At 48.9% G+C, this 27,216-nt stretch overlaps 10 protein-coding genes across 10 annotated transcripts; 6 read left to right on the top strand and 4 right to left on the bottom strand.

Moving 5' to 3' along the window:
• The first annotated feature begins 620 nt into the window (after positions 1–620).
• Positions 621–2,367, top strand: BKA55DRAFT_574284 (mitochondrial carrier domain-containing protein). Its single transcript, XM_046193292.1, has 4 exons — positions 621–981; positions 1,074–1,148; positions 1,211–1,812; positions 1,868–2,367. Exons 1-4 carry the CDS (start codon positions 965–967, stop codon positions 2,110–2,112), a joined length of 939 nt encoding a protein of 312 aa, XP_046046760.1. The 5' UTR covers positions 621–964; the 3' UTR covers positions 2,113–2,367.
• BKA55DRAFT_574286 (uncharacterized protein) lies at positions 2,368–3,898 on the bottom strand. Its single transcript, XM_046193293.1, has 2 exons — positions 3,542–3,898; positions 2,368–3,478 (listed from the first exon to the last, which is right to left on the bottom strand). Exons 1-2 carry the CDS (start codon positions 3,625–3,627, stop codon positions 2,395–2,397), a joined length of 1,170 nt encoding a protein of 389 aa, XP_046046761.1. The 5' UTR covers positions 3,628–3,898; the 3' UTR covers positions 2,368–2,394.
• Positions 3,899–4,312: 414 nt separating this feature from the next.
• On the bottom strand, positions 4,313–6,075 carry BKA55DRAFT_574288 (kinase-like domain-containing protein). The gene is made up of 3 exons (XM_046193294.1): positions 5,516–6,075; positions 4,976–5,463; positions 4,313–4,917 (listed from the first exon to the last, which is right to left on the bottom strand). The coding sequence occupies exons 1-3, from the start codon at positions 5,771–5,773 to the stop codon at positions 4,521–4,523; spliced, it is 1,143 nt and encodes a 380-aa protein (XP_046046762.1). The 5' UTR covers positions 5,774–6,075; the 3' UTR covers positions 4,313–4,520.
• Positions 6,076–8,229: 2,154 nt separating this feature from the next.
• Positions 8,230–9,502, top strand: BKA55DRAFT_517244 (uncharacterized protein; the record flags this gene model as incomplete). The annotated part of the gene is made up of 2 exons (XM_046188170.1): positions 8,230–8,431; positions 8,493–9,502. 2 exons carry the CDS (start codon positions 8,230–8,232, stop codon positions 9,500–9,502), a joined length of 1,212 nt encoding a protein of 403 aa, XP_046046763.1.
• An 802-nt stretch (positions 9,503–10,304) lies between these two features.
• BKA55DRAFT_665189 (uncharacterized protein) lies at positions 10,305–11,663 on the bottom strand (the record flags this gene model as incomplete). The annotated part of the gene is made up of 4 exons (XM_046197741.1): positions 11,460–11,663; positions 11,258–11,401; positions 11,057–11,206; positions 10,305–11,018 (listed from the first exon to the last, which is right to left on the bottom strand). Exons 1-4 carry the CDS (start codon positions 11,523–11,525, stop codon positions 10,305–10,307), a joined length of 1,074 nt encoding a protein of 357 aa, XP_046046764.1. The 5' UTR covers positions 11,526–11,663.
• An 886-nt stretch (positions 11,664–12,549) lies between these two features.
• On the top strand, positions 12,550–13,532 carry BKA55DRAFT_88241 (uncharacterized protein). The gene has a single exon (XM_046201676.1). The coding sequence runs from the start codon at positions 12,786–12,788 to the stop codon at positions 13,356–13,358; it is 573 nt and encodes a 190-aa protein (XP_046046765.1). The 5' UTR covers positions 12,550–12,785; the 3' UTR covers positions 13,359–13,532.
• Positions 13,533–13,674: 142 nt separating this feature from the next.
• On the top strand, positions 13,675–15,327 carry BKA55DRAFT_516989 (uncharacterized protein; the record flags this gene model as incomplete). The annotated part of the gene is given in 5 exon segments (XM_046188140.1): positions 13,675–14,034; positions 14,097–14,192; positions 14,253–14,900; positions 14,954–15,078; positions 15,096–15,327. The coding sequence occupies 5 exon segments, from the start codon at positions 13,675–13,677 to the stop codon at positions 15,325–15,327; spliced, it is 1,461 nt and encodes a 486-aa protein (XP_046046766.1).
• A 3,139-nt stretch (positions 15,328–18,466) lies between these two features.
• On the top strand, positions 18,467–21,657 carry BKA55DRAFT_88322 (kinase-like domain-containing protein). The gene is made up of 5 exons (XM_046201678.1): positions 18,467–19,436; positions 19,492–19,691; positions 19,745–19,904; positions 19,953–20,691; positions 20,744–21,657. The coding sequence occupies exons 1-5, from the start codon at positions 18,639–18,641 to the stop codon at positions 21,559–21,561; spliced, it is 2,715 nt and encodes a 904-aa protein (XP_046046767.1). The 5' UTR covers positions 18,467–18,638; the 3' UTR covers positions 21,562–21,657.
• A 977-nt stretch (positions 21,658–22,634) lies between these two features.
• Positions 22,635–24,120, bottom strand: BKA55DRAFT_88303 (uncharacterized protein). Its single transcript, XM_046201677.1, has 4 exons — positions 23,818–24,120; positions 23,633–23,760; positions 23,106–23,582; positions 22,635–23,050 (listed from the first exon to the last, which is right to left on the bottom strand). Exons 1-4 carry the CDS (start codon positions 23,858–23,860, stop codon positions 22,769–22,771), a joined length of 930 nt encoding a protein of 309 aa, XP_046046768.1. The 5' UTR covers positions 23,861–24,120; the 3' UTR covers positions 22,635–22,768.
• Positions 24,121–24,319: 199 nt separating this feature from the next.
• BKA55DRAFT_541537 (uncharacterized protein) lies at positions 24,320–26,765 on the top strand (the record flags this gene model as incomplete). Its single annotated transcript, XM_046190380.1, has 2 exons — positions 24,320–24,817; positions 24,873–26,765. 2 exons carry the CDS (start codon positions 24,320–24,322, stop codon positions 26,763–26,765), a joined length of 2,391 nt encoding a protein of 796 aa, XP_046046769.1.
• Between the last annotated feature and the right edge of the window lie 451 nt (positions 26,766–27,216).

Raw genomic sequence — 27,216 nt, forward strand, 5'->3', positions numbered from 1 at the left:
CCTTCGACATTCGCTATCGTTGGTTCCAGTGAATCTGAGGTTGGGTATCCAATTCCTATGTATCTATTCCCCACGCGTATATGAATCCAATAGAGTGCTGTCCCCTCGGTATAATTGAAATCGGAGACGGCATACAAACGCCCGAGCCGTAACAAGCCGCTCAGAGCAAACAGAATCGCCGACCCAGCAGCTAGCTGCCCTGTCTTTCCCTTTGACCCTAGCGTCATAGCAGTAAATCACCACTCTAGCGAATCAGATCCAATCGTCGTCCTCCATTTCCAGGGGATGTACAGCGGCCCAGCGGCCCTGACGCAAGGACCCGCAGCCCTCCCCGCGAAAAAAGACCGCCGACGTCGGCATATGAAATGCATCCAGCGCAAAAAAGATGAAAAGTATTAAACGGCGAAGAGAGACATGGATGTGATCGTGTGAGGTACGATACGGATAGTGCAGGCCCGGAAATACCCTCAGGAACAATCTCAAGTATCACTGACATTGTTGAAAGTCGGCTTATCAACTTTGTCAGCCGCTGACAGAAGATGCAATTTACACCTTGTAGAGTCAAATAGTAGTACCCAATAATTTATATATCTTCAGCCCCATACGAAGGTTCATGTTCCCCCAATTCATTACGTAGAAAGCTTGTACCTTTTTAGTGTAATTGCGCTACGAGTGGTACCTCAGCGCTGACAATTTCTCGTGCTGCCATAGGGTCCGAAGCCGCTGGTTACGGCAACGGGTGTGAAACCCTTCTTTTCCACGTTCCCAAATCTTCTTCTTGAACCTTACTCAAATAACTTTCTTTCTTCTGCATTATTTCGGTGTCTTCGGGTCGCCGATTGAAGAGGACAGCTCTCTCGCCCGAGCTCACCCCTATAGGGATCTCGTTCCCTCGCCCAATCTCTCCTTATATCCTTCTCTAGCAACTGTCGGCCGCTTCCTCGCGTTTGGAGAGCTCGGGGTCATGTCGACCACTGTTGGGTAAGCTTTCGGGCCATTGGTGCTCAATGATCGACCCTCTAATTCATGGGGGTTTGTTCGCGCCCAAGTTCTTGTGCTGACTTCGCGAATAGCGCCTTCATTGCTGGCGGCATTGCCGCCTGCGGTGCAGTTACTGCAACACATCCTTTTGAGACGGTCAAAATTCGGTATGTTCTGGGTCTTTCACGCGATCTTGTCCCAACAGTATGCTAACTCTTTTCTTGTATAGCATGCAGTTGCAAGGCGAGCTTCAAAACAAGGGCCACCAACCTCACCATTACAGGGGACCGATCCATGGTGTGAGCGTCATTGTGCGCAACGAAGGTGTTCGTAATATCTACCGCGGAATTGGCGCGGCCTATATCTACCAAATCCTTCTCAATGGCTGCCGTCTCGGCTTCTACGACCCTATGCGCAATGCGCTCGCGAGCTTCTTCCTCAAGGACGGAAAGGCCCAGAACTTGGGCATCAATATGTTCTGCGGTGCAGCCTCGGGCGTCATCGGCGCCGCCGCTGGAAGCCCCTTCTTCCTCGTCAAGACCCGATTACAGAGCTTCTCGGCGTTCCGACCAGTTGGCACACAGCACCACTACCGGGGCGCATGGCATGGTTTCAAGTCTATCTATGGAACTGAGGGTATCAGTGGTCTCTACCGTGGTGTGCAAGCTGCCATGATCAGAACTGCTTTTGGCAGCTCTGTCCAGCTCCCCACATACTTCTTCGCTAAGCGTCGCCTGGTTCGTCATTTTGATATGGAAGAGGGTCCCGGTCTGCACTTGGCTTCCAGTGCTATCAGTGGTTTCGTTGTCTGCTGCGTTATGCATCCTCCTGGTAAGTCTTACACTCAAGCAAAAGCTAAATTTAGCGGCTGACTTTTACATCTCAGACACCATCATGTCCCGTATGTACAACCAGAACGGCAATCTTTATAGCAGTGTCGCCGATTGTCTCTCCAAAACCATTCGTTCCGAGGGTCTCTTTGCTCTGTACAAGGGGTTCTTCCCTCATCTTGCCCGAATTCTACCCCACACCATCCTCACTCTGAGCTTAGCTGAGCAGACCAATAAGCTGGTCCGCAAAATCGAGGATCGCATTCTCCCTGGAAGGCTGGAGATGGCGACTAAAATATGATGAAACGAATAGTAGAGGCCAATAAACGAGCGGCAGAGTGATTAGCGAACATCGATCTATGAGCAAACTGCTTTTATATATGACGAAAAGGATGGAAATATTTCAAGTCCTCATTTACATGAATATCTAGGAGGACAATAGGAGCATTTGGCACCGCCTGGGTCATGGGTTTGGCAATCAAAAGGCGGCGTGGCGCATTTGAGGAGTTTTTAGTCACGATAGATACTGTGTTATACCAGAATATATCAATATGAATGTTCACATTTTGTATGAATTGATGCTCTATCCATGGATTGACCGCTTACAGCCATAGCATAGCCGGCCTGCACCGGCTGCCCCCGGCCCGTCCCCGGCATCATCGCCTATCTCTCCGGCCCATCGCGAATCTCCCTCGGCATCAAGTGACATTCCGCAGCTTCCGCAGAAGCTCTTTCCAGGAACTCGGTCCAGCTTTGTAGTTGTGCGCACCACGTTGGCAACAATTCCAGCATATCCCTCCTCTACACTGTCAAAGTACCGTGTCATGACCTCCTCAATGCTCAGGTCCTTGTGTGAAATGACACTGTTTCCAGTCTTGGCACCTCCTTGACAGACAGGAACAACTTCCTTTAATGAGGGTACAAGATCGATGTACTGGACCAGCTCGTTGCGAAAGATCTCGCGTAGAGGATAGTACACCGGGAATTCTTGCCGACCGGTCTCCTGTGCGGCGGCGCCCTCGACTGCCTCGTATGTGCATACAGTTGTCACGCCATCAGCAACCTGTACAGGAACTGCAAAGCCTCTACCGTTGGCGACCTCGGATAGTGTCAAGGCGGCGAGTGCTGTTGTGCTGTGGCCGAGGAGAAGCGCTGAGCACGAGCGCTCCTGAGCTTTCTGGAGAAGAAGGTGACGAATAAGCTGTCGGAGAACATCTGTTCGTGAGGTCAATGTGGGTAAAGCATTGAAAAGTCGTTGGAGGCGAGCGTTTGGATCATCATCCGGTGTGCCAGCGTCAAGGGGCAGTGTTGACCAGTCGATGCTCTTCACAGAGAGGACGTCCTTTAGAGGAACACACTCGAACGTAGCATGTGGTAATACACGACGATACTCCTCCAGCAGCATCTTAGCAGGAGATTCTCCCTCAGAGTATGATAACTCAGTATCAATATGGACAATCACCGGCTCAAATGGCGAAGAAGCCTTGTTCTCTGAGTGGTGATGAGCCTGCTCGCTGAGCAACTGAGCCAGAACACTAGATGAAGGCCCAAAGGACAGGCCAGCCAGGTATCTCCGAGTGGTAAGCTTCTTTGAAGAGCGAGTGTCTTTATGAAGTGCGCCGAGGCGCTTGTTTAGTTTATAAGCGACATATTGGATGTAGCAATCACTGAGTCACATTAGCATGAGGGGCAAAACGATGAAGTTTCACGAGAGAAGCAAGATAACTCACCGACATGTTGGGTCTGTTCTTAGGAGGAAAGCAGCATCTTCGACCTTGCATCGCTTACAAGGCCGGCTGGTGTCCGGGGAAGGCATTTGAGTTGGATGCCGGCGCGGAGATGACTACCTACGGAGTTGGAGATGGGTTTTCGGGTGGCTTATATAGGGTAGCCGCCAATGAGGGACCAGGTAATGGAAAATGAGAACAGTTTCGTTTGTTTGTTTTTGCGTGTCAAGTTTTTCTTGCTTGCGATGGTTCTTTCAGATGTCGAGAAATAAGTTTTAGTGAGTCGATGACTGAGTTGGGCAGCAACTGCGTGATAACTAAGGTAGTGTTGAGTAATGTGAAAAGTTGAAAATTTCGCCGCCTCCAACCGATCGGTCATAAAACAATCACGATAGCCAACTTTACCACAGAATATGAGGAACACAATTGTGGATAGTTATAACCGAGCTCTAAGCCTAAAGACAAATATTGCTATATTTTAGTTTAATTATTTATACGTTTTAAATTTCCTTTCGTACACTTGAACATCGAATTCAATGTAAATCTGGGCATTCATTCCACTTACACGACTTTCAGCGCCACTTATCTTTTTTGATTGCTTTTTATTCCTTTCAAACGTGTTGAACGAATATGAGGAAATGCGTACACTTCTAGGATGCTTCTAAGAAGTGACCCTCGATATGTTTAATAAAAGGCATGTAGTGTCCCCAACCTTGGTGTGTACCTGGAGTTTTCTTCAACCACTGGGTTCTTATATCAGATAATTAAGACGTCCTTAACTCGTATACTTATATCAATGGCACTTTAAATATATACACGGAGAGCTGTAGCCGAGTCCCGCTGTGGCCATAATTGTCACAGAGTTTTGCCCATCGAAGGGATGTCACATTCTGCAAACACATAACAACCAATGAAGCAAGCATTGACATATCCGCCTGATGATATTCGCTCAGGTCCCTTATACATATTTGTAGTAGCAATTCTAGATCCTGAACAGGCTACCAAGGACATGCCCGTCAAAGTAGCTACGATCCCTGGTCCAGGCTTTGACTATAATCTCCTTGCCTATTCTGACCACGTCCTTCTGTTGCTCAGCATCGCCCCATCCCGGCGTCTGAGATCCAAAACAGATCAAGTGAACACCAACATGGATAACTGTGCGGTAAGCAAAGTCATCATCTACAGCACCATAGCCATCGGCAAATGCCCGAATCAGCCACTCGCCTGCAGCAATGTCCTTGTATAGCTTGAGTTGCCAAAGCTCAGCGATGACCTGGCCGAGATCTAGAGGCCGAACACCAATCTGAGCCATCTCCCAGTCGACAATACGAATGGGAGTGTGAGTGCCTTTCACCAGAGGAGTGTCAGGAAGTAAGATACTGTTTGCAGTCAGCTGACCGCAGCCTCATGGTAAGCAACAATAATACAAGGACTCACTTTCCAGTCCAGAAGTCACCATGAATGGGATACAATGCTGATTCATCTGCAAGTTCCCCGGCAGCCAGATCACTGGCACCCTGCAAAACGTCCCTTGCATCGCCAAGAATCTCAGGGTGTCGATCCACCACCTGCAGCAGCTGTAGGTAATTGATCATGTTCTTGAGACCCTGCATCTCCTTGTTCCCCGCAAACGTCTCTCGTAGGGCTGCTTGCTTGGGCTCTTGGCTCCAGCTGTGAAACGCACGAAGCCAAGATCCAAGACCATGGCCGAGCTGCTCGCATTGTTCTTTAAGAGTTGGGGGTGTGGGGGCAGCGTAGTATTTGAGGGCATAGTCCTTCAGACTGAGAGCTTCTGAGAGATATTCTTGGACTTGAGTATTGCTATCCTGATTGAAGTAATACGTCTCTGGAATTGATATTCTGCATGATGGTGTTTCTGTTGGGGGGAGTTCAGCAAGATGAACAAGAGACTCATACTCGATAGCCTACAAAGATGTCAGTCAGCTTGCTGGCCAGTCCTCTCAGTGTCGCCCTTACACATCGAGAAGTTGCAATCTTGAATGCAGGATGGAGTGCAACGTAGCCCTCACCCTGCTTGATCACGACACCATTTTGATATTTGCCTTCAGTCGATGGCTTCTCGAGAGTGGCATGGTACATGAAGTTGGCAGTGCCACCACTGAGCTTTCGTAGGCTTGAGACGACAAAAGGGGTTCCTTTCAGGACTTGTTCTACTTTGGACCGAATTTCCTGCTCGGAATCTGTGGGAATGTTGTGTTGTTCGTGTAAAGACATGGTGATTTGGAGTGGGTGAATGGATGTGTAATAAAGCGAAACAGCCACAGACGGTAACTTAAGGTATTGGTGGTTATGTGTTGGTGCTGTTCTAGGCCACTCGAGATATTGCAAGGATTCGAATAATCAATTGGCTTCATGTTGACTACTTATAATTAGGATTAACTGAAGCGTTTGGTTTCTTGAGAAGAGGTGAATAATCTCATGCCATGGACTAAACAGATTCGGCAAGTATTGAGCGCGTTTAGTCAATGGCTGCATTCGCCGGTGACTCAAACGAAAAGAGTCATCGACTATAAATCGTGATAGTGTTAACGGAATACACTGCCGTTGATAGCACCTGAAGCTGATTATCAATCCGTTTTTTTTGTTATTATTATTTCACTTTCACCTGTTACACTTGAAAGCATGGAATTAATTAACAGCCCGTTCAACGAGTGTTACGTCGCTATGAGACCTCCCATTGTAATTCTCCACCAGCAAGCGTCTATCGTCTATTCGGCTCAGAGCGAAACAGGGAGGGAACCTCATCGTAGTATGAAACTCTCTGAATCTCAATATTATAGCCACTGAGCATTATGATATTATAGCATAGCATAGCATGGCATCGTCTCACATTGTGGACTCTTGTCGAAGCGCCCTGTATCAGATTAAGCGATTGACCAGGTGGTCTTGGCCTGACCGGGCCGGGCCTTTATTATTATTTACTTATTTATTTATACCAGGTCAGTTTAGAGCAGTTTGTCACCAATCGAGATGACATTTCTTGGCTAAACACTGCATATGCGGGCTGATGCACACATGATATGAAAAAAGACTAGAAACTCCTCTCCCAACAAAAGAGTTGTAAGAGCTGAAATCGTCAGATTCACTCACAGAATAGGAATAAGCCACTTTCGTGATCGTTTTCGGCTGCGGAATATGCGGACGACTTAACTCAGCTGCCTTGTTTGCACAGCCAGTATCGAATTGATCATTCACTCAAGATGACCAAAGAGACAATGCCCACTGTCATCTTTCATAAATAGTTAATCTCTGCCTGGTGCTGGTGCTGGTGCTGGTGCTGGTGATGGAGGGTGGTAACGTCAGGCGATACGTAAGACTGACTTGATAGCTTAATTCAGTCTCTACGAGGCGTTTACTGTATTTGTTCAAGGGTCTCGACCTCCATGATGCTTCCGCCACCTGATGTAATCCCGTTCTGGGAGGAAGAGGGATCAACAGGTAAAAGAACCTTAATCAGAGTGAACCCCTCTTTCATTCCTTGGTTCAAGTTCAATTCCGAATGCGAAAAGGTATCGATTGACTATTTGATGGTGTCCGTTTTCAAGCCGCCCAAAGATACATACACCAGCAGGTGAACTGTAACACTTTTTTTTTCTCTTTGACCGCTTTATTTATAAACTCTCTTCATCAGTTATAAGCATAGTAAATACCTTTAACGCCGCATTGTGTTGTCCGCGAGCAGTGCATCTCAAAGAAACATCAACTGATTCGACAACATCGCTTCTTCTAAAACGCCTGAAACGCCTACGGCCAAACTTAACATGCATGACACCCAATACTTGGCACTCAACTAGAAATACCTGAGCCGTCACTGCAATTTAGCGGCAGTTTCGCTTGTTGCGCCTTGTACCAAAAAAGTACCGGGCCTGCAGATCTGCGACTTGGCTTATTGCTTAGCTCTGCCTTAGTCCTTAGTGCTCTGTTACTGTATCCCGTCCCCCTCTTCACTCTGCGACAATCTTCGTTCCTCTCCGTTGCCGATCAAATCACCCTTTCTTCTCCTTTCTCTCCGTCCCTTCGAAAGCCGCAAATACCTTCCAATCGTCATTCAAACCTTGTTATTCGATCTGTCACTATCATACTCTTTCATAATTCTATCATCTCTCGTCCGTCTTTCTTTCTCTTTGTCCTTCTCCACGATCTGCATTCTCTGCCTACGTACGCCCTGTAACTAAATACTCCAGCATTTCATCACAACAATCAACAATATCCAATCCAATCTAACACGACAACCACCACCATCACATAATCACGACAACCACAAACTACACTGCCACCACCTGTTCCAGACTCATCTCCTCAAGTCTCACCACCTAAACTCCGTATTAGTATAACGTTCCACGCCTACAAACTCCATCGTCTCGACTTCCACGACCTTCTGCTCTCCTACAAGCATTATATCCTGGTTCGCAACCCCTGCTTGTAACACCAGCCTTTCGACAATCGAGAGGCCCATCGTTCTTCTCACGTTTTACAACGAGGCCTTTACTTTTTGTCTCCTACCAATCTCCAGACGTTTATACCGGCCGATTACTCGAATTAATTAATTGCTGCGCAATTCTTCGAATCGAACGCTACCCCTTCTCCTTCACGAACCGTCAATGTTCGTGACATCACCGCCACCATCATCATTCTCGAATTCGATACCGTTCGCCGAAACATAGTAAACAATGGCCGGAACTCTCGTTGAAAGGGCCGCGCATCCGGTCAATACCTCTTCTCTTGATACCAAACTTGACGTTTCTGCTCGCCCTCGCAGCCAATCTCACCTCGAAGCAGCATTTTCTCCTGTCAACAACGATGGCTGTTTTGATTTTGACCGCGTGTTGAAGAGCGGCTACGTTCAGAAGCGCACGCAAAAGACAAAGGTTAGTATCCGCCGCCAGGTATCCTTTTTTGAAGCATGACGCCACGGCTTCCGGCTCTTGTTCAGTACTGACTCCTTTCCAGAAATGGAAGCCTGTTTACCTTGTCCTGCGACCCAACACCCTCTCTTTGTACAAGAACGAAAGCGAGTCTCGACTACGACATCAGCTTTACTTGTCCGAGCTTACAGCCGTCGCCGAATTGAAGGACCCCAAGCATAAGCGCGAGAATGTTTTTGGCCTCTTTTCCCCGTCTCGCAACTACCACTTTCAAGCGAACTCCGCCGAGGATGCTCGGGAATGGATGGATTTGATACGGAGAGATGCGCGTATCGACGAAGAGGAGGACGAGATGTTCCTTGCTAGTCCACGTGCCTCTCAACAGCCTAATAATGGCATCAAGCCGGTCTCTATTGACAACAATCGACCAAATGAACATGAGCGCTTTCTTTCCAGCTCCCCGGAACCAATGGGATCATCTGCTCCCAGATATGTCACTTCGGCAGGGGGTAGGAGAAGATCGTCGATACTAGAGTCTTCGGGACTATCGGGCGCGGAGTTCGCATCGCACTCCGACCTTTCCGACAATGAAGCTTTCCGTCCCCAGGATTCGTCCTACGATAGTTTTGCTGTTCAATCGCCTGGAAATCTACCTCCAGCGGTTCGCCCACCAGGTCAAGGTATCCGATCTGCGAGCCAAACGAGCGTGTCCAATGTTGAGCAAGACCCTGACCGTGTCATATGGCAAGGCCGGCTCTACCTCTTGCGCCACCGACGTGGCATGCGCCAGTGGAAGGATATGTGGGCTGTTCTTCGCCCACGTAACCTCATTCTCTACAAGGACGAGTCTGAATACACAGCTCGGTGGATTCTACCGCTCTCTGCCGTCGTCAACGTCGTCGATCTGGATCCTCTCAGCAAGAGCAAGAAGCATTGCCTTCAGGTCATTACTGAAGAAAAGAGCTACCGTTTCTGCGCTCACGATGAAGACGCTCTTGTTCGCTGCATTGGCGCCTTCAAGAGTTTGCTTGCTAAGCGTCGCGAACTTGAGGCTCGCGCTGCCGCGACGGCCACATGACCTAAGTGCAAAAACAGGCCTCACGAGGTCTCGGTCTCACGGGACCCAATGGTGTAGACGCACCCAAGATGAATCATGATGATCAACGTTTTCTTTGTCATAGTTTTCTTTGTCATGCGCCAGCGGCCGTGCTGTTTTCTTTGTATTTTTTTGGTCATTGTTCATGGCGAATATGTTGCTTGATAGAAGACAGAGGATGAGAGGCTCTTGACGAGTTGTATATTTTTCTCAGCGCCTGTCCATTTAGCGAAAGCTTCCTGTTTTGTTGTGTACATAAAACATGATATCCGTGGTACTTGGTACCATTCCTTTAGAAATCCTATCAACCCAACATTCTTAAATCGAGAACACCATTGTGAGCTTAACCCAACACCCAAACACCTATCCATGTCTACCGATACATTCTGAACCACTATAAAACGCCAAAATAAAAATAAAAATCGAGGATGCCAAGCTTCCCAAACACAAGTATTATCATTGACGTTGATTGTCAGGGTCCAATAACACGACCAACGGCGAGCCAAGCTGTACTACGACAGAATTGAGTGCCAGCCAACATTCTGATGTGTGCCATATTGACAACTGCCGGTGCAGCTTTGCCTAGTTCGTCTTGGTATTGGCCAAGACAAAGTGATCTTGGCATGAATCCAAATAAATGACTAGACAATAAGGGTCGGAGACCCTCAGAGATGACCCAGTTTCGTGGACGATGCGCGCAACAACCGTATGCGTATGGAAAATCAAACCTGGTGCATCTTCATGTAGTTCTCAGTGCTGGGCGGCTTTGTGTGCAACAGCGTCGCTACATAGCGTCAAGGAGAAAGTTGTCGTCAAATTCGCCTCCTTGCATGTAGTTTAGGTTGTCATCATCCCGGTCGTTCATGAGGGATTCAAAAGTAACGTCGTCAGTTCCATCGGCGAGACCGTCACCTGTACCGAGACCACCGAAAATCTCGTCATCAAAAACCGAGTCATAATTATCGGTTGACATTTCCTGTGAGGCTCCCTGATTGTCTGTATCCATTGGCAGGTCTTGCTTGGATGCGTTATCGGCAGATCCAGCAGGTAGTTGTGAGATGCCATTTGTCTGAGAAGTGTTGCTGGTGGGCAGGATGTCGTCCAGACCAAGTATATCATCATTACCCTCCGGGGGAGCAAATGTTGCAAGGTCAAATGAAGGTTCCTGAGAATTAGAGGGGTTCTGCGAGTCGTTGTTTGTTGGAGCCAGCGTGAACTGCATATTTGTAAAGTTGAGTTCTGAATGAGGCCCGTCGCCAGTAAGGTCTGTCACGTCATTGTTTTGGTTGTCCATAGGCTTTTGCTCCATGACTGGCATAGGAGCCATCGGAGCAATTGTCTTCGTGGTCGGTTGTTCAGGTCCAGTAGTTGGAATTACAGATGAACTGGTCTCGTTATTCTGCACACTGATAGGTTGGCCGACATCGAGGAGCCCCATGCCCATGTCAGGAAAGGGGGCGACTGGTTTGTTAGTCTTAATCTCTGTCATATGCTGATCCTGAGGGGGGGGGGAGGTGATGATTCAAGGTCGATGACCATGGGAGATTTGGACTGAGATTCAACCGGCTGAGGTTGTGGGGGTTGGGATACAGGAGCAGGTTGACTTTGCTGAATCTGCTGGCTCTGCTGCTGTTTCTGTTCTTGTAGACGCTTGATATCACGCATGAGAACAGACTTGGCATCGATCTAAGATAATGTGAGATCTGATGAGTCGAGGCGTTGCTAAAGGTGACTTACAATATCCCATTCCAGCTTGTGTAAGGCTTCCCGGAAACCATCAATAGACTCAGGCAACTTGGACTTGAGGGTTGATTGAGTAGACTGCGTGCTGCCTTGAGCATCCTTGCGGGAAGCTCTGAGAGCCTTGCCAGTATGTACCAGCTGTAATGAAGCGTCAGATATTTGTTCAAGTCATTATAAGGATGGAGGTGATACTTACGACATCGTTGACCATATTCTGCAAGACATCCAGCGGGTCTGGCTCCTGATGAGATTGGGAAGCCATAGCTGTACCAGTCGCCAGTTCTAGTAGATAATGGGAAACTGATCAAGAGAATTATACGAAGTTATGTCAGTTCTGCTGTTAAAGGACGGTCAGATATCGTCGTTGCTGAACAAAGGTAGGGAGAGCCTAAGAGGTGCACTCCTTGCTTGACCCAGTTCTGCCCCAGGTTAAGTGTTAAGCGCGTCTAGAGGAACGACATCACGTGCACCTCACTCACTCAGGTTTGAGTTGAATGGACTCACTGACCACGACAACAGTGAACAACTAACCTAAGACTTGCTGAAAATTAAAAGTGACTTTTGCATATTCTTATTTTTAAACTCTGGAAACCATTTAGAATCTAACTGTTTTCTATACGAGCCATATGGTTGAGGCCTTTGAGCGTTGCACTCCTGATCATATGGAACGGGTTGCTTGGCGGAAAGAAAACGCTGGCATCTAGCTGTATGTACCTAACCTTGGAAACCTCACCTTAAGAGGTATCATATAGCCAGAAGAATTACCCCAGTGCATAGATCTACTTAGAATTGTACCAAACCATGACAAACAAGCCATGCGTTCATTCCTGAGTTATCACCCTCCGAGGCAAGGTACTTTGAATTGACCCCAGTTTAACCACTTACACCTCTGCCCTCCAATCATCTCCGGACTTTCGCAAAGCTCAACATTACCTAGTAGTTATATTCTTGGTCTTCAGTCAAGTCTGCCTTTGATATCTATATATATACTTTATACCTCTCAAATATTCAATTCCGTGGGAATATGTGTATGTTCTTTAGATAATGGATGCGTACCTAGCTGTAGCAGAGAGGAGTTGAAGGACCAGGTACATGTACACCTCCAACAAGGCATATTGACATGCAACTCCCCTTTACCACTTGTTGTAATAATTATGCTAGAAAAGTTGATATGCGATAACTTATGTGATATGACATAAACTGCTTCGTGTCTCAGTTCAGCCCATGCAAAGTCTTTGCCCGCTTCTCCAAGGTCCAATGCTGTTTGTTCCATCCCATCCCATTCCCCTCTTCCACTCTCAACCCTGACACTTTGGTCAAATCAGGCGTCTAGAACACCAAACAACCAATCGCTGATCGATATGCCTGCATGGTCTGTTGGGCTTTGATAGTCGGTAAGGGAAAGTAAGTACCTTACCTTACCTAGGTACCTTACCGACCAACCACCGCCCGTGTGCCTTAACTCACTGTATGATGAGCTGTGCAGTAAGGTACAAGGCGATATCCGTCCATATGTAAGGCTATGCCCCTCCATCATCCGCTTCTCGTCAGCTTCTTCTTTATACTTCTCTCCTCTCAAGCATTCATACTAGTCATAATCTCGTTGGAGTGGTCCTTGTGTCAGGTTTCCTTTGGGCTTTTACGGTTCCTTTCGGTTCCTCTGTTCAATTTCCTTTTCACATCGTCGACTTCCATTATCATATCGCGCCGCTTCTCTATCTTAGCTCTCTTCTCTAACGCCATCTCCTCTCTTGTTGCTCTCAACTTTGTCTCTTTATTTGAGTCAGTTTCTGCATTTTCTACGTCTGTTTGCCGGTCTTCGATCCTCGTGCACACCAAGCTACAGAAAAGCACCATCAGCACGCCTTCTTTCAGCCTGTCGACCAGCTCTCATCTCCATCAAATTAAACCCCCCCACGTCTCACAACCGGCCACGATCAAGCCAAGGCCACCGTCTCGTTCCGCCCCTGTGTTACAGTGCCAGACTGTACGCACGCGCAACAATTCGATCGCTCCTCTCCGAAAGCTTGCGTCTTCGTTCGCATCGCCGTCAACCGTTTCTTGGAGAATTCAAACGCTGGAGTTTCCACTGTGACCTCCCACCCCAGTCCCCAAGCTTTCGTCTGGACCCCGTTGTCAGACCAGACCCAGGCCCCTCTCTCCCCCTGTGCCCACCGTGTCACTCTTAGCTCCGGGTTGTCTACTCATCCAGTTGGACCCCTGTCCTGTCAAACGCTAGGAGGTACAAGGTACATATTGTCACCGACCGCCGACTCTCCACCTCGACCGACCGACTTCAGTACAACACAGCTCATAGGTAGCCTCCAATTCCTCTTCTACCTCTGCTCTGTCGTCCTATCCTTCCGCTACTCATCCTTCTTGATCATCACCCCGACACGATATCATACAACATGGCCGACGCTGGAACACCCTCCAACCCAGGCCAGCTGCCTCCCCCCCCTCAGGCTGGTGCTGGCGCCCCTGGCTTTGAAGCTGGCCAGAATGGACAGCCTATGGCCCCTCCGCCTCTGCATATCCCTCAGAACACCAACCCGATCCCGACTGCCATCACCTCCCCCAGATCCGCTGCCGATCAGGGAGGCATCATGTCGCCTACCAGTGCAGGTGGCTTCCGTCGTGCTGCCCCTGAGCCCAACAAGCGTGCCCTCTACATTGGTGGTTTGGACCAGCGTGTAACTGAGGAAGTCCTGCGTCAGATCTTCGAGACTACGGGTCATGTTCAGAACGTCAAGATCATTCCCGACAAGAATGTAGGTCTTGCTACAACCCTAAGAAATTTTGAGGATGTGGTGGGCTAATAGTGCAATCACAGGCGCGTGGTTACAACTATGGTTTTGTCGAGTATGATGACCCTGGTGCCGCTGAGCGTGCTATGCAGACCCTCAATGGACGACGAGTTCACCAATCGGTACATCCCCCCAACGAAATCCAACAACATCTCGAACGTCGCCCGCTAACCGTAGCTTAGGAAATCCGAGTCAACTGGGCCTATCAGTCGAACACCACAAACAAGGAGGATACGTCGAACCACTTCCACATTTTTGTCGGTGATTTGTCCAACGAAGTCAACGATGAGGTCCTCCTTCAAGCTTTCTCTGCTTTCGGTTCCGTTTCCGAGGCTCGTGTCATGTGGGATATGAAGACCGGTCGATCTCGAGGTTACGGTTTTGTTGCTTTCCGCGACCGCCCTGAGGCCGAAAAGGCTCTAAGCTCCATGGACGGCGAGTGGCTCGGCTCGCGAGCCATTCGATGCAATTGGGCAAACCAGAAGGGCCAACCTTCAATGGCCCAGCAGCAGGCTATGCAGGCCATGGGCATGACGCCTACCACCCCTTATGGCCACCACCAATTCCCAGCACATGGCGTCGCTAGTTACGAGGTTATTCTGACTCAAACCCCTAGCTGGCAGACAACTGTCTATGTCGGCAACCTTACTCCTTACACAACTCCCAACGACGTGGTTCCTCTGTTCCAGAACTTCGGTTTCGTTGTTGAGTCTCGATTCCAGGCCGATCGAGGGTTTGCTTTCATTAAGATGGATACCCACGAGAACGCGGCTATGGCGATCTGCCAGATGAACGGGTATAACGTTAACGGACGACCCCTCAAGTGCAGTGTATGTTTTACCCGTGTTGTGATCGAGAGATGGCAGCTAACAGTTGACCGCAGTGGGGCAAGGACAAGACGCCCAGTGCTCAAGGAGCCTTTGATCCTGCTCAGCCTTACAGCCCACAGAGTGCTCAAGCTCCTGGCTTCCCGGGCACGCCTACATACTATCCTCAGTACGGTGGTAAGTGAAATGTAAACCAAGCTTAATCGTATCAGTAGCTGACAATGATGTAGCCCAGTATGGAGGACAACCTGGAAACTATGGTGGGCCACAGACCGGATCACCGGCCGGCTATGCTGGATCCCCTATGGGATATGCTGCTCCTCAGAGCGCGGGTGGCTACGGAAGGGGCCAACAGCCTCCCAATGCTGAATGGGCTCAGCCTCGCCCTGGACAGAACTTCAACAATGGATTTGGCGGTTATCAGGCCTAGGGGGCAACGACCAAACCAGAGCAAGACAAGTCAAAAAGCTGGACGAAAGCTGGACATAGTGATATCAGGGCGAAGGTGTTTATCGCTTGATCATGCCCCGGGACGGATTTCTCTTTGTCCGCTTTTCATGATTCCCCTTTCTTCTTTCTCACGTTTCTGTGGATTTCTCTCTTGCGCTTGCTTCTGTTGCTTCCATTACTCTTTTCTCAGTATCTTCAAGCATTATTACAGTTCAGGCCTGTGATACCCCCGTTCCGTGTTCTGGGAAAAAAGGGCAATTTTCCTATCTTGCGTACAAACGGATGTATGGCATTTCTCTCTTCTCTTCTCTTCTCTTCTATTCCTGTTTCGTCGATAAAAGTCAGGGAGCGCCACATGTTTCTCGAATCTCTTTCAATCTCTATCTCTCTCTGTACGAGCGCTAATTCCAGGATACCACCAACATTTCTTCACCATGACTTTGTTGCATTAAGTCAGGAGCCAGTCTGGCATTTCAATTTTCCCTATCTGACGACGTCATGAGCGTTTCATCCATTCTTGTGTCTCATGGAGCATCTGATTGATATTTCAGTGGCTGGCGAAGGGGGTGGCAGTTCCATTCCATGGATTTTCATCTATGTATTTAGCGGCGACCTTTCTTTTTTCTTAACGGGACATTTTTCCTCTTTCTCTTTTTCATTAATAATTCTCACTCACGATATGATGGAACGACGACTTGACGACTCTGTAAGATTGATGACAAAAGGTGAGAAAGTGGAAGACGTTGGAGGTACGCAAGTTACTCGAGGTGCACAGGGTTATCTCGAAGAAAATTAGGTGGGAAGACGGCGGTAGTATGAAATGGATGAATAAAACATAACAAGACAATCTCACTCGACCGTCGTGTAACACTCGGCCTTACTCTGATCAATTGGATAATGGCATAGTGTGACACCACAGTCGAACCGTTCTGCCGAGATGCTGCTTGTCTTGAAAGTTTACATCTCGATAATGATGCCCAAGTCGAGAAGTGAGGTCTCTTGATATGAATCGGCATAGCAACAGCTCCACGTGTTAAGTATTTGGCACCAGTGAACCCCAGCAGAGATGTAAATAGACACAGGAGCCACGTAGGTACAGACGGATGGATGGCAAGCTCATGAAACGCCAACGAAATAAACGGGGCAGAGAGGCCCCGGGATTTGATACCACAGGCTACCGTCTTGTCCTACCAGATACGGTGAGAAGGGCCGGGAGCCGTTTGGAATGTGAAACTTGATTTTTTTATTCCGTGGTAATTCCTCAGGACCCTGAAAAGGACGTAATTTTTTACATGGTGGGTTAATAGGCTAACATCCATGGCATGGATAGTAATACGTATTGGGCTGTGGATTATGAGAGAATCCATGTTGATGATATCAGCGGAGGCAAGTTGAGGATAATGTCAATGATAACAGATTTGTATTGGGAAATTGAGGTCATAAGCTGACCGAGTGAGGTTGGCATCAATCAACAAATGGTAATTTCCGGGGTATAGTCTGTGTGTTGCTCGTGTCAGAGGCAGAGTCAGAAGCCAAATTCTGGTGCGCGCATAGTATAGTAGGGAACGGCTGATAATCACCCCGCTGATCAGAGACAAGAAGATGCTGTCCTGTTCAAATGTACTCTTGTTTTGCCACGTTGTAGGTCAGATCAACTCTGGTTTGCGTGTAGAAAGGCAGAATATGTGCATCGTTAAGTACAAGTTAGTGGTGATTTGACAGCTGATAGAAGGGGATCATCACAACCTGTCCACTGCGGCGTACTACCCCCTTGTTGTGGCAGGGTAGAACAGGCAGGGAACAAGCCTAAGGCGCCGCAAATCTTGCACGTTTCTGTTTTGCTCGTGTACCTACTACTTTAAGTAGTTACAGTGGTGGACTTCTTTTTGGCTTTTTGGCGTTGGCTGGGAAGAGCCGAGTTACTAAACTTGAGAGTCAGTAAAGAGGAGTCAAGACTAAGAAGATTTCTATATGCACTTGATTCAATGTAATTCCGCAACGTGTTTGGCGGTTGGTCACTTTGCTTTGCCGCAACGAAAGTTTTGTGTAGCATTGAGTTGCTGATACTTGATGCATATATGGCTGTTGCAGATATTTCAACGTCTGAACTCGGCTCGTAACTCGTGTCGACAGGAGCAACCGAAAACAACAGCATGAAAGTTAAATCATGCGCAATGAGGGCATTGATATGACCTTCATGTGTCGTTCCACCACAATATAAGGATGTCATAGTGTATAATGCGCTGGATGTTAATTGACTGGCAATTGATAAGACAGTTGAACTTAGGTATTGCTAAGGCAGGTGGGCTTGTTGCAATTGAGGTGATATCAACCTTCTTGACTCTTGCCCTTTCCTCTGGCATCTATCTCTACCTAAAGACAGTCAGTATCTGCACCAACGAGAGCTCAACCTCTCTCCCACATCAACTCACCATCCATATAATGAATGGATTCATTCATCAACGCTCTTAAGACTAGAATCTAGAGCATCCCTTCCTATACAACACACTTCCTTCTCATTTTCTTTACCCTCTTAATTCTCGCTTCAACGCTCGAGTCCTCTACCAAATCAATACCTACCTTCTACCTTACCTGACCTTGCTTGACCTCACTGCCCATATCCACCCCCGGGCCTTGGCTTGGGCCTCCACTGTCTGCCCAATCCATCCTCCCGCCCCCTCATCTCTCTTTACGGTACAGTACGAGACGACGGTACGATATTCTGAGAGCCTGGCGTGCCCATTGTTGCTCTTAATACACACGCTGCAGCTACTGTTAGTTCTATTAGGACGGCCTGGGTTAGTCCGCTCTACCACAACATTGCCTAACTCGTTCTTACAGGACATAACAGGACAGGACCTGCGCGACGAGACCCAACTCGATCCATCTCCAACTTGGCGACCACACTGCACCCGGCCCAACCAGCAACCAGCTGCCAGCCAACCATCCCATCCCATCCATTTTCTGTGTGCTCTCTCTGTATTGGATTGCAGCTAGCAACTAGCTACTCGACACTACACTACACCGTCCAAACCCTTCTCCTCTTACTCTCATTTTTTCTCACTCCCATCCTTCATCCTCCCCCCCGTCGCTGGGATCTCATCGACCGTCGACATCATCGTCTACGCCCGATAACCACGCATTACGCATCCCCACTCGCGCCGACCACCACAACAACAACAAAACGATTTCGCTGCTGACCACCGACCGCCTCTACTTAACCGCGGCGATCAACCTGACGCTGTCGCCCTAAGCTGCTTCATTCAGCTTCTGCAGCAGTCAGTCAGCGCAATGGATCCTCAGTGGCAGCAATATCCCTCCGCGAACTCGCCTGGCTCATCGAGACGACACAACGGTAATGCTCAAGCCCCTCGAGACTACACCAACCAGCCCCCGCCTCAAGGCGGATACAAATACGACCAGTTCCACGGCGGCGCCCCCGTCCATTCTGCTGCTGCTCCGCCTGCTTCTGCTCCTGTTGGCAACCCCAACTCGGCCGCCTCTCCAATCTCACCTTCGCAGATGCGCGACGGCAACGGTGACGTCGCTATGCACGATGCTCATGATGCTCATGCTGGTATCAAGTACCCTATGAGGCCCCATCATCAATCTCACCTGTCGGGCAGCCGCCCCGTCAACCTTCACTCACCTCAAGAGTCTTCTTCCGTCGCTCAACGATACTCGCCCATGGAGGCCCTGTCCCCCACTTCACCTTACGCGCCCAAGTCGGCTTCAAACAGCCAATTCACAAGCCCGACCTCCCAGCGACAGTCGCCTACACGCCAGCCCGATTATTCTCAATCTCCATACTTCCCTGGCGCCCGTCAACACCAGCAAGGCCAGCATCTTCCTCCTATCAACCCTTACGCGTCCGCCGGTCACCAGGAAAATTATCCCTCTTCCGCTGTCGGCAATCTCGATGCTGCTTTTAACCTAGACCCCAAGTCTCCTCGTCGCCCTGTGCCCCAGCAAGTGACCAGGGGCCCAGTTCCCGAGTTCAAGCAACTCTCGTCGCCCGCAGATCTACAACCCAAGGTCAATTTACAGCCTCCGTTCCGTCGCGCCAACCCTGAAGGCGGTTTCATCAGCGTATGTTTTCAAGCCTCTACAGCTATTGGCAAACTTTTGCTCACCATATGATCAGCCCCTCCAAGCTCTTACTGTTCAATTGCCTGCTACTTATCGCATCTGTAACCCTAGCTTCAAATATGAGTCGTCGCGCAATCCTCGCAGAGTCTTGACCAAGCCCAGCAAGGGTACCAAGAATGATGGCTACGACAACGAAGACAGTGACTACATCCTCTACGTCAACGATATTCTTGGATCGGAGGAGGCCGGCCACAAGTATGTTGTGTAAAATTGAAGTATGCTGCTTGTCATTCTAACATATTCTCTAGAAACCGTTACCTTATTCTGGACGTCTTGGGGCAGGGTACCTTTGGTCAAGTCGTGAAATGTCAGAACCTCAAGACACAAGAAGTAGTGGCTGTCAAGGTCATCAAGAACCGAACTGCCTACTTCAATCAGAGTATGATGGAGGTTTCGGTCCTCGATTTGGTACGATCGTCAATTCCATACTTAAAGATTGGCACTAACAAGGAGTAGCTCAACACGAAGCTTGACAAGAATGACGACCACCATTTGTTGCGACTTAAAGACACTTTCATTCATCGCCAACATCTTTGCTTGGTTTTCGAGCTCCTTAGCGTCAATCTTTACGAGCTTATCAAGCAGAACCAGTTTAGAGGACTCAGCACTACTTTGGTTCGCGTGTTCGCTCAGCAGCTCCTCAACGGTCTCGCACTACTTAATAAGGCTCGTCTGATACATTGCGATTTGAAGCCTGAGAATATTCTTCTCAAGAATCTCGAAAGTCCCATTATCAAAATTATTGATTTTGGTTCAGCCTGCGACGAGCGACAAACAGTGTATACTTATATTCAATCTCGATTTTACAGATCTCCCGAGGTTTTACTTGGTCTCCCCTATTCTTCGGCCATCGATATGTGGTCCCTTGGATGCATTGTGGTGGAACTGTTCCTGGGACTTCCCTTGTTTCCAGGATCTTCTGAGTACAATCAGGTTTCGCGAATCGTTGAAATGTTGGGTAACCCCCCGAACTGGATGATCGAGATGGGCAAGCAGGCGGGCGACTTTTTCGAAAAGCGGCAAGATGAGTTCGGACGGCGGACATACCAGCTTAAACCCATGGAACAATATGCCCGAGAACGTGGCACCAAGGAACAGCCTAGCAAGAAGTACTTCCAGGCCAACACCCTCCCCGAGATCATCAAGTCCTACCCCATGCCTAGGAAGAACATGAAGCAGAGCGAGATAGATAGAGGTAAGACCCGAGCCGTTAGGAATATTGGGTATGGCCATGCTAACCGTTACAGAAATGAACAACCGCATCGCGTTCATTGACTTTGTCCGTGGCCTTCTTACAATCAACCCTCTCGAGAGATGGTCTCCCCAGCAAGCCAAGCTTCATCCGTTCATCACTCAACAGAAGTTTACTGGGCCTTTTATACCACCAATGAATCTCAAGTCTAGCTCGCTGAATAGGTCTCCAGCACCTGGCACCCAACAGCAGCAACAGGCCGAAGCACTTAGCAAGCAGCGGGCTCAAGCGGCAGCAGCTCAACATCAAGCACAACAACAGGCTGCTTCAGCTGCCCCTACTCCTTATGCCAACCAGTACGCGCCTCAAGGTCATGCGCAACCGCAGATGTACGGCAACAACTCGATGTATTCTCCCGGAGGTAACCACGTCAATATGCCTTCGGCATACGGCCAACAACAACACGGGCAATATGGACAAATGGTCATGTCCCAACCGCCTCAGCAGATGCCTCAGGGGCAATATGCACAAATGCCCCAGCCCAACATGTATCAGCATCAGCAGGGTGGTATGAGGCCAGCACGTCAACGCGCTTCAACCATGGAACAGCAACAGAGCGGTATTCCCGCCGCCATTCAACGGGTAGCTAGCCATCTCGACCCCAGTCAACCGATTCGTCTACAACCTAGCCCGGCGTACTACCCGCCCACTGGGGAAAGTATGGCATCTGGTAGCATCGATAACCGAACGGCAGCAGGCCGAAGAGGTAGCCGCGTGCAACAAGGTGGCCGAGGCAACAGGGACTTCATCCGCAACTTGGAGGAGCGCACTCTGGAAGAAGGTTTTATGGGAAACCAGAACACCTGGCATTGAAGTGGCCTAACCTAACGAGGGACCAGATGTCCGCGCCAACCTGTGATGCGAGCGACTTCACTCGATAAACGAAGCCCTGCCACCGATGTCTCTCTATAACAGCGTGCAATAGCCCGAAGTTCATGGTTGGTAACGAAGCAAAACTCCATGGTGGTTCTAATATACTAGGAGTCCGTCCCCCCTTCGAAACCCATGCGCCAACGAGGCAAGAGACGCCCCGTGCCATGTTGGCGTGTTCGAAACTGCCTAGTCGACTTGGTTGGAATAGGTTCAAGAGGAGGCGTGAGTCCTCTTCATAGTCGAGGAAAGGGAACTTCAGCGCCAAGGTCTCAACGAACTCGAAGCATTATATTCACAGTTGCAATGCTTTGAGCGTTTTGCGCAGGAATAGGTCGGGTCAAATGATACAGATCCATGATGAAACCGGTGGTATTTACAGGATTTCTTTGTCTTGACACGATGAGGCACGCCTCAGAAACGGCCGCGGAGGTTATGAGTTTAGTCTCGGGGCGGCTTTCCTTTTTTTCTTCTTTTTTTTCCCTGTCGTCAGTATAGCACTTGGAGGGACGGGGTTTCTGGTCAGGAATTCAACATGGTGCAGAGTTGCCAAATCTCAGCTGAACATGATTCATGCCTAGGCACTATGTAGCCTGGCTGTAGATATTGTTATTCTTGTCTCGAGTTCTTGGTGTATGATGACGGACGGACCGCGCTTGGCATATCATGGGGTAAGGTTCTTGGGTTACAATTCCCATCTTGTAGTTGTATTGATATCATTTGGTTTTGGGGGCTTCAAAGGGGTCATATCTGGGCGGACGAATCGAGGCATAAAATCATGAATTACCCCTGATGAATGCGAATCGTTCTGCATCCTCAAGTGATACCCTTGTCGGAGTCTGGGACAGTGAACTGCTTCCACATGGTCGTAACTGGTATCCATTTTCAGGGGTACCCGAAGTATAAAGAGAAAAAGATGAAATAATTAGCTTCAATAGCCCATTTTGGACAAGAAAGGGAACCCCGAACGCCCAGCCCAAAGTTTCGTACACATACCACCCCCTTCTCGTTGTTCACCATGAGATTGCCCGGCTTTTTAGTGCTGATAAGTACCTCCCAGTCCATTTTCTAGACATCATGTTCCAAGAAAGTTTGTGAAGTAGTCGTCAAATGCAACAAAGAAAAAAAACAAGAGCCATGCGATAGTTCATCATCGTCCACCGCGACCTCTTTGACCACCTCGGCCTCGTCGGTTGCCGCCCACGAGTTTATCGCTGTACAATTGGTTGTTCCTTGATGAGCCGTTTGTGGTAGTGTCCATTAAATCAGGGAAGCCCATTGAGCCATCGACAATGTTGTCGTTAGCGTTGGCCTTGTTTCCGCGGGTGCCACGGGGACCGCTTGGGGCGTTTCTTGGCGCATTGTTGGATGTAATGGTATTGTTTGAAGGGGCTCCTAGCTTAGGGTAGACCTTGATGATTCTACCATCGGCCTGTAACAAGTTTTTAGCAAGAGTTCAGAATGAAATTTGGTCCTGATGGACTCACAGTCTTATCGTTGAAGGTCTCAATTACTCGCTCACCACCCTCGCGCGAGGCAAAGGCCAGCTCGAAGAGGAGGAATGGGTTTGACTTAACAATGCGACAGCTCAGAATCTCGCCTCCGATGGGAGTCATAGCGCTCTCGATATCAGCGGCTGTAGTGCCAGGGGCAAAGTTTTGTGCCATGATAGTGAATGGACCTGCGAGACCCCGAATTGTCATTCCCATGCCATTACCGGCGCTGCTCTTGCCTTTCACGATGTTGACTTGTTGTGGCGCATCGCCAGAAGTGTCCATGCGATCCACGGCAGCAGAGAGACGAGCAGCGCGGCGATTGTTGGCTCTCTTATTAGCAGCATTGGGAGCTGAGATGCGGGAGCTTAGGTCGCCCGAGACGGAATGATGCAGATCGTGAGTCCATTCTCCATTGACATTGCCAGGCGCGGGTTGGGTCGACCGGGTGCCGATGGTGGAAGTTCGCTGCTGTAAATGTTGGCTTCAACTAATCGCTTCCTCTCTTTTGCTGTATCTACCTTCTGGACGCCGACACGGCTTGCTAGCGATTGGCTGGGGGCGGACTTGAGCTTGGAGGGGGCGCTTTGGCGACGGTTCTTTGAGAAGATGCGATCGGCGAGAGCTTCGTTCTTCTTTCGCTCACGACCTGACGAATGATGTTAGGAGAGGACATGAGAACTTGGGAAGATTGATTGTTGCTTACCCTCCTTAATGATCTTTTCGAAATCTGTAGCAACCTTGGCCATGATTGAGACGGTTTGGAAGAGAATCGGTACAGGGCAGAAATTGATGAGTATAGTAAAAATGTAAAATGAGTTCAGAAGAACAAGGAATGACTGATGATGCTTCGAGGGTCAACAATTCGCTTGTTATGTCTCGTCCCTATAAAGGTTAAAAGAAAAGCAACGTTGACTGGACTGGACTGCGACCGCGAAGCGCGTCTCCAATTAGAAATGGGAGAGAGTTGTTGGCGGCCTGCAGGGGAAGGGGGTGGCTCTATGGCAACTAAGTTACAAGGGATGAATGGATCCAATCGCATAAGCATACGCGCGGCAAACTTAGCGCACCTCATGCAACGCCCCTCGCTCGGCTGATAAGATAAGATATTCTTTTTTTTTTGTGGTTCTGATGGACGGATCCATGGTCTCCCGCGCCGACTTGGGTACATGTTGAATCTCGTGATCAACTTAAGCAGCATCTCTCCCATGGCTGATAGGTTATTGCACGGAGGCGCATGCCTTCGCAGAGCTCTACAGCTCGTATCGCGGCAGAGACCGGAAATTCGACCTGCTTCTGCCCTTCAAGCCCGTTCGTTTCAACACTCGCAGCGAATGTTCAACTCTACAACGACACCAACTACCGAGGCGACGACTGCAGCTGAAGACGCAAGCTCTATAGCTGATGCTATCAAGAAAGATGCTCCGAAAAGCCTCGAGGCACCAGCTGACGAAGCCATATGGAAAAAGAAGGAAGCCCTTAAAATGGAACGAGCAGTTAACAAGGAGTTACAATATCTGAACAACGATCCTTGGAAAGTTGCAGAATATGTCAGAAAAGCACTTGCAGCAAAGAAATTCGAGGAAGCCCATCTCTTGGTTCAGAAAGGCAGTAAAGATATGCAATTGGTTGTGCCATGGAATTTGTTGCTGGAATACCTGCTCGAGCAACAACAAGTCAAGGCAGCGCTCAAGCTATTCAACGAGGTAGATTTAAGATATAGCCTCCAGGTTCCATCTGTGATACTGACATTGTTTGAAGATGAAGAAGCGCGCACAATTCCCTAACGCGCAAACCTATACAACCCTGTTCCGTGGTCTCGCCAAGTCGCAACACCCTAAAACCGCCGTCTTCGAGGCTGTAAAACATTACAACGCCCTTTTCAAGGACAGTCGCCTCGAGCCGAACAGCACTCATCTTAATGCAGTGCTCAATGTGTGCAACCGAGCAGGCGATATGGACTCCATGTTCTCCATTGTCGACACTCTCAATGAGTCAACCCGAGCTCCAACTTCCTACACCTATACTACCGTTCTCAATGCTATACGATTCAACACACTCGATGGCTTGGAAGAATTGACACCTGAGCAGAAGGACTTCAATCGCAAGAACGGTATCCAGCGCGCCAAAGCTATCTGGTCAGAAGTCATGAGTAAATGGAGGCAAGGACGCCTGATCATCGACGAGGAGCTCGTCTGCTCAATGGGTCGAATGATGACCATCTCAACCGACCTCAACGAGAAGAAAGAGGTTCTTGATCTTATTGAACAGACAATGAACATACCCAATTTGTCCAAAGTCAAAGAAATGTCAGCTGAGGATGCTCGCAAGACAAATCCTCACACAGGTCAAGTGGTTAAGAAGGATAAAAACGGTGTCTTCACCAGTCCAGGGAACAATACATTGTCTCTGATCTTGAAGGTTGTGTTGCAGACGAAGCTGAACAGCCTGGGCATCAAATACTGGAATTTCATTCTTCGCCAATATAATCTCGAGCCCGACAGGGATTGCTGGCTGCGTCTCTTTACTATTCTCAGGCAAGCTAAAGCAAGTGGTCATGCTACTGAGATTCTGGACATAATTCCAGCGAGTATCATCATCCCAAGCTTCTATCGCATAGCCCTTGAAACATGTATTCGTGATAACATTAACCCGAATGTCATCAAGAATGCCGATCGCGCTCTCGACAGCATGATGAAGCACCTAGAGGTGCCTGACGCTCATGCCATGCGCCTGTACCTCAACGCTTCTCAGTCTACACACTATCATCTGCGTGCTCGTGCTAGAGAAGGAGACGTGGCTGGTGCCAAACGTGCCTACGGCATCCAGATCACCGATGCGCTTGATCGTTTGTGGGTACCCTACCGCAAACTACACGATCACTATTTCAAACAAGTTAAGGCTGAGACGAAGGAGCAAAAGAAGGTTCTTTACAACGATCAACGCGAGGTCATTGCTCTCGCACGCATTATGTATGGATCATTCAACAAGGTTCTTCAGCAGGAGATGCTCCCTGAGGAAGTCCTCAAGAAAATACGCCCTGTGGGGGGACGCATCAACCGCGAGATTCAGGCCTTCTATGCCAACCGAGAGGAAATGGAACCTAATTTGCGCAAAACGAAGGGCCGTGGCACAGCCGAGGAAGATATGTCCGCATACAATGAGGCCATGAATATGGTCAACTTTTGGGACACGACTCAAGCAGGAAAGCCCCGGTCCCCAAAACAGACAGACCAGGGGCGGTTGTATCGTGATAATGGCCCAGGTAATGGCTATCGACACGACAAAGGCTCAAGTTCTGCACCAAGATCTGCAAGACCTGCCTCCCTCTCGTTCGAAATCTATCATAAAAAAAGTCAGCCGCCAACCCAAAGACGAATACCAAAACAAGACCTGCGCAGGCTTCCAGACGGCACGCGGCCAGTGAGGCGACCCGTTTATGGGGGTTATCCAGGCCCCAAGCCTAACTTGAACGCCACTCGTGACGACAGGAGGCTTGGCTCTCGCGGCGACGGGAGAGCCCATGAAAGGCCGAAGATGAACTCTGGAGGTCGTGGTCCCAGCGACGACAGAAGGGATAACGAAAGGTCATATATGGATTCCAGAGGTCGTGGCTCTCCCGGCCCTCGTGGCTTTGACAAACCGCGACGATGAGGCTCCTGCACATTCAAGTATCAAATTGTGCTTGGGTCTATAAACAAGAGCTTTCAGGCTCGTGTAAAACTAAACTGATGTTGTGTACGATATAGACGCAAAATACTGATAGAGCATAAGGCGGCGTTTTGTTGGGCAATGGCACTTCTTTGCGTATACAATACATCACTTACACAACCGAAGCCTTAGACCTGTTGAATATTTGTCATAACCGGCTTACTTCTTATCCGGTTTGATCTATCCTTCACGTCATCACAAGCTTAAGAATGGAAGATCGTTTTACAATGACTATCCATTCTACTTTATTTTAATCGTAGTTGAGAATAGGTAAACAAACGTAGTCTCTGCTACTAGTTGAATGCCTTCTATTCCATAACCAGCTCTGTAAACTACTTGTTAGGCCCAGCTTAAACAATAACGTACCCTCATCAGGCCCAGCAACATCACTCAA

Source organism: Fusarium redolens (assembly GCF_020744475.1).
Source record: "Fusarium redolens strain MPI-CAGE-AT-0023 chromosome Unknown BKA55scaffold_12, whole genome shotgun sequence".
Lineage (NCBI taxonomy): Eukaryota > Fungi > Ascomycota > Sordariomycetes > Hypocreales > Nectriaceae > Fusarium > Fusarium redolens.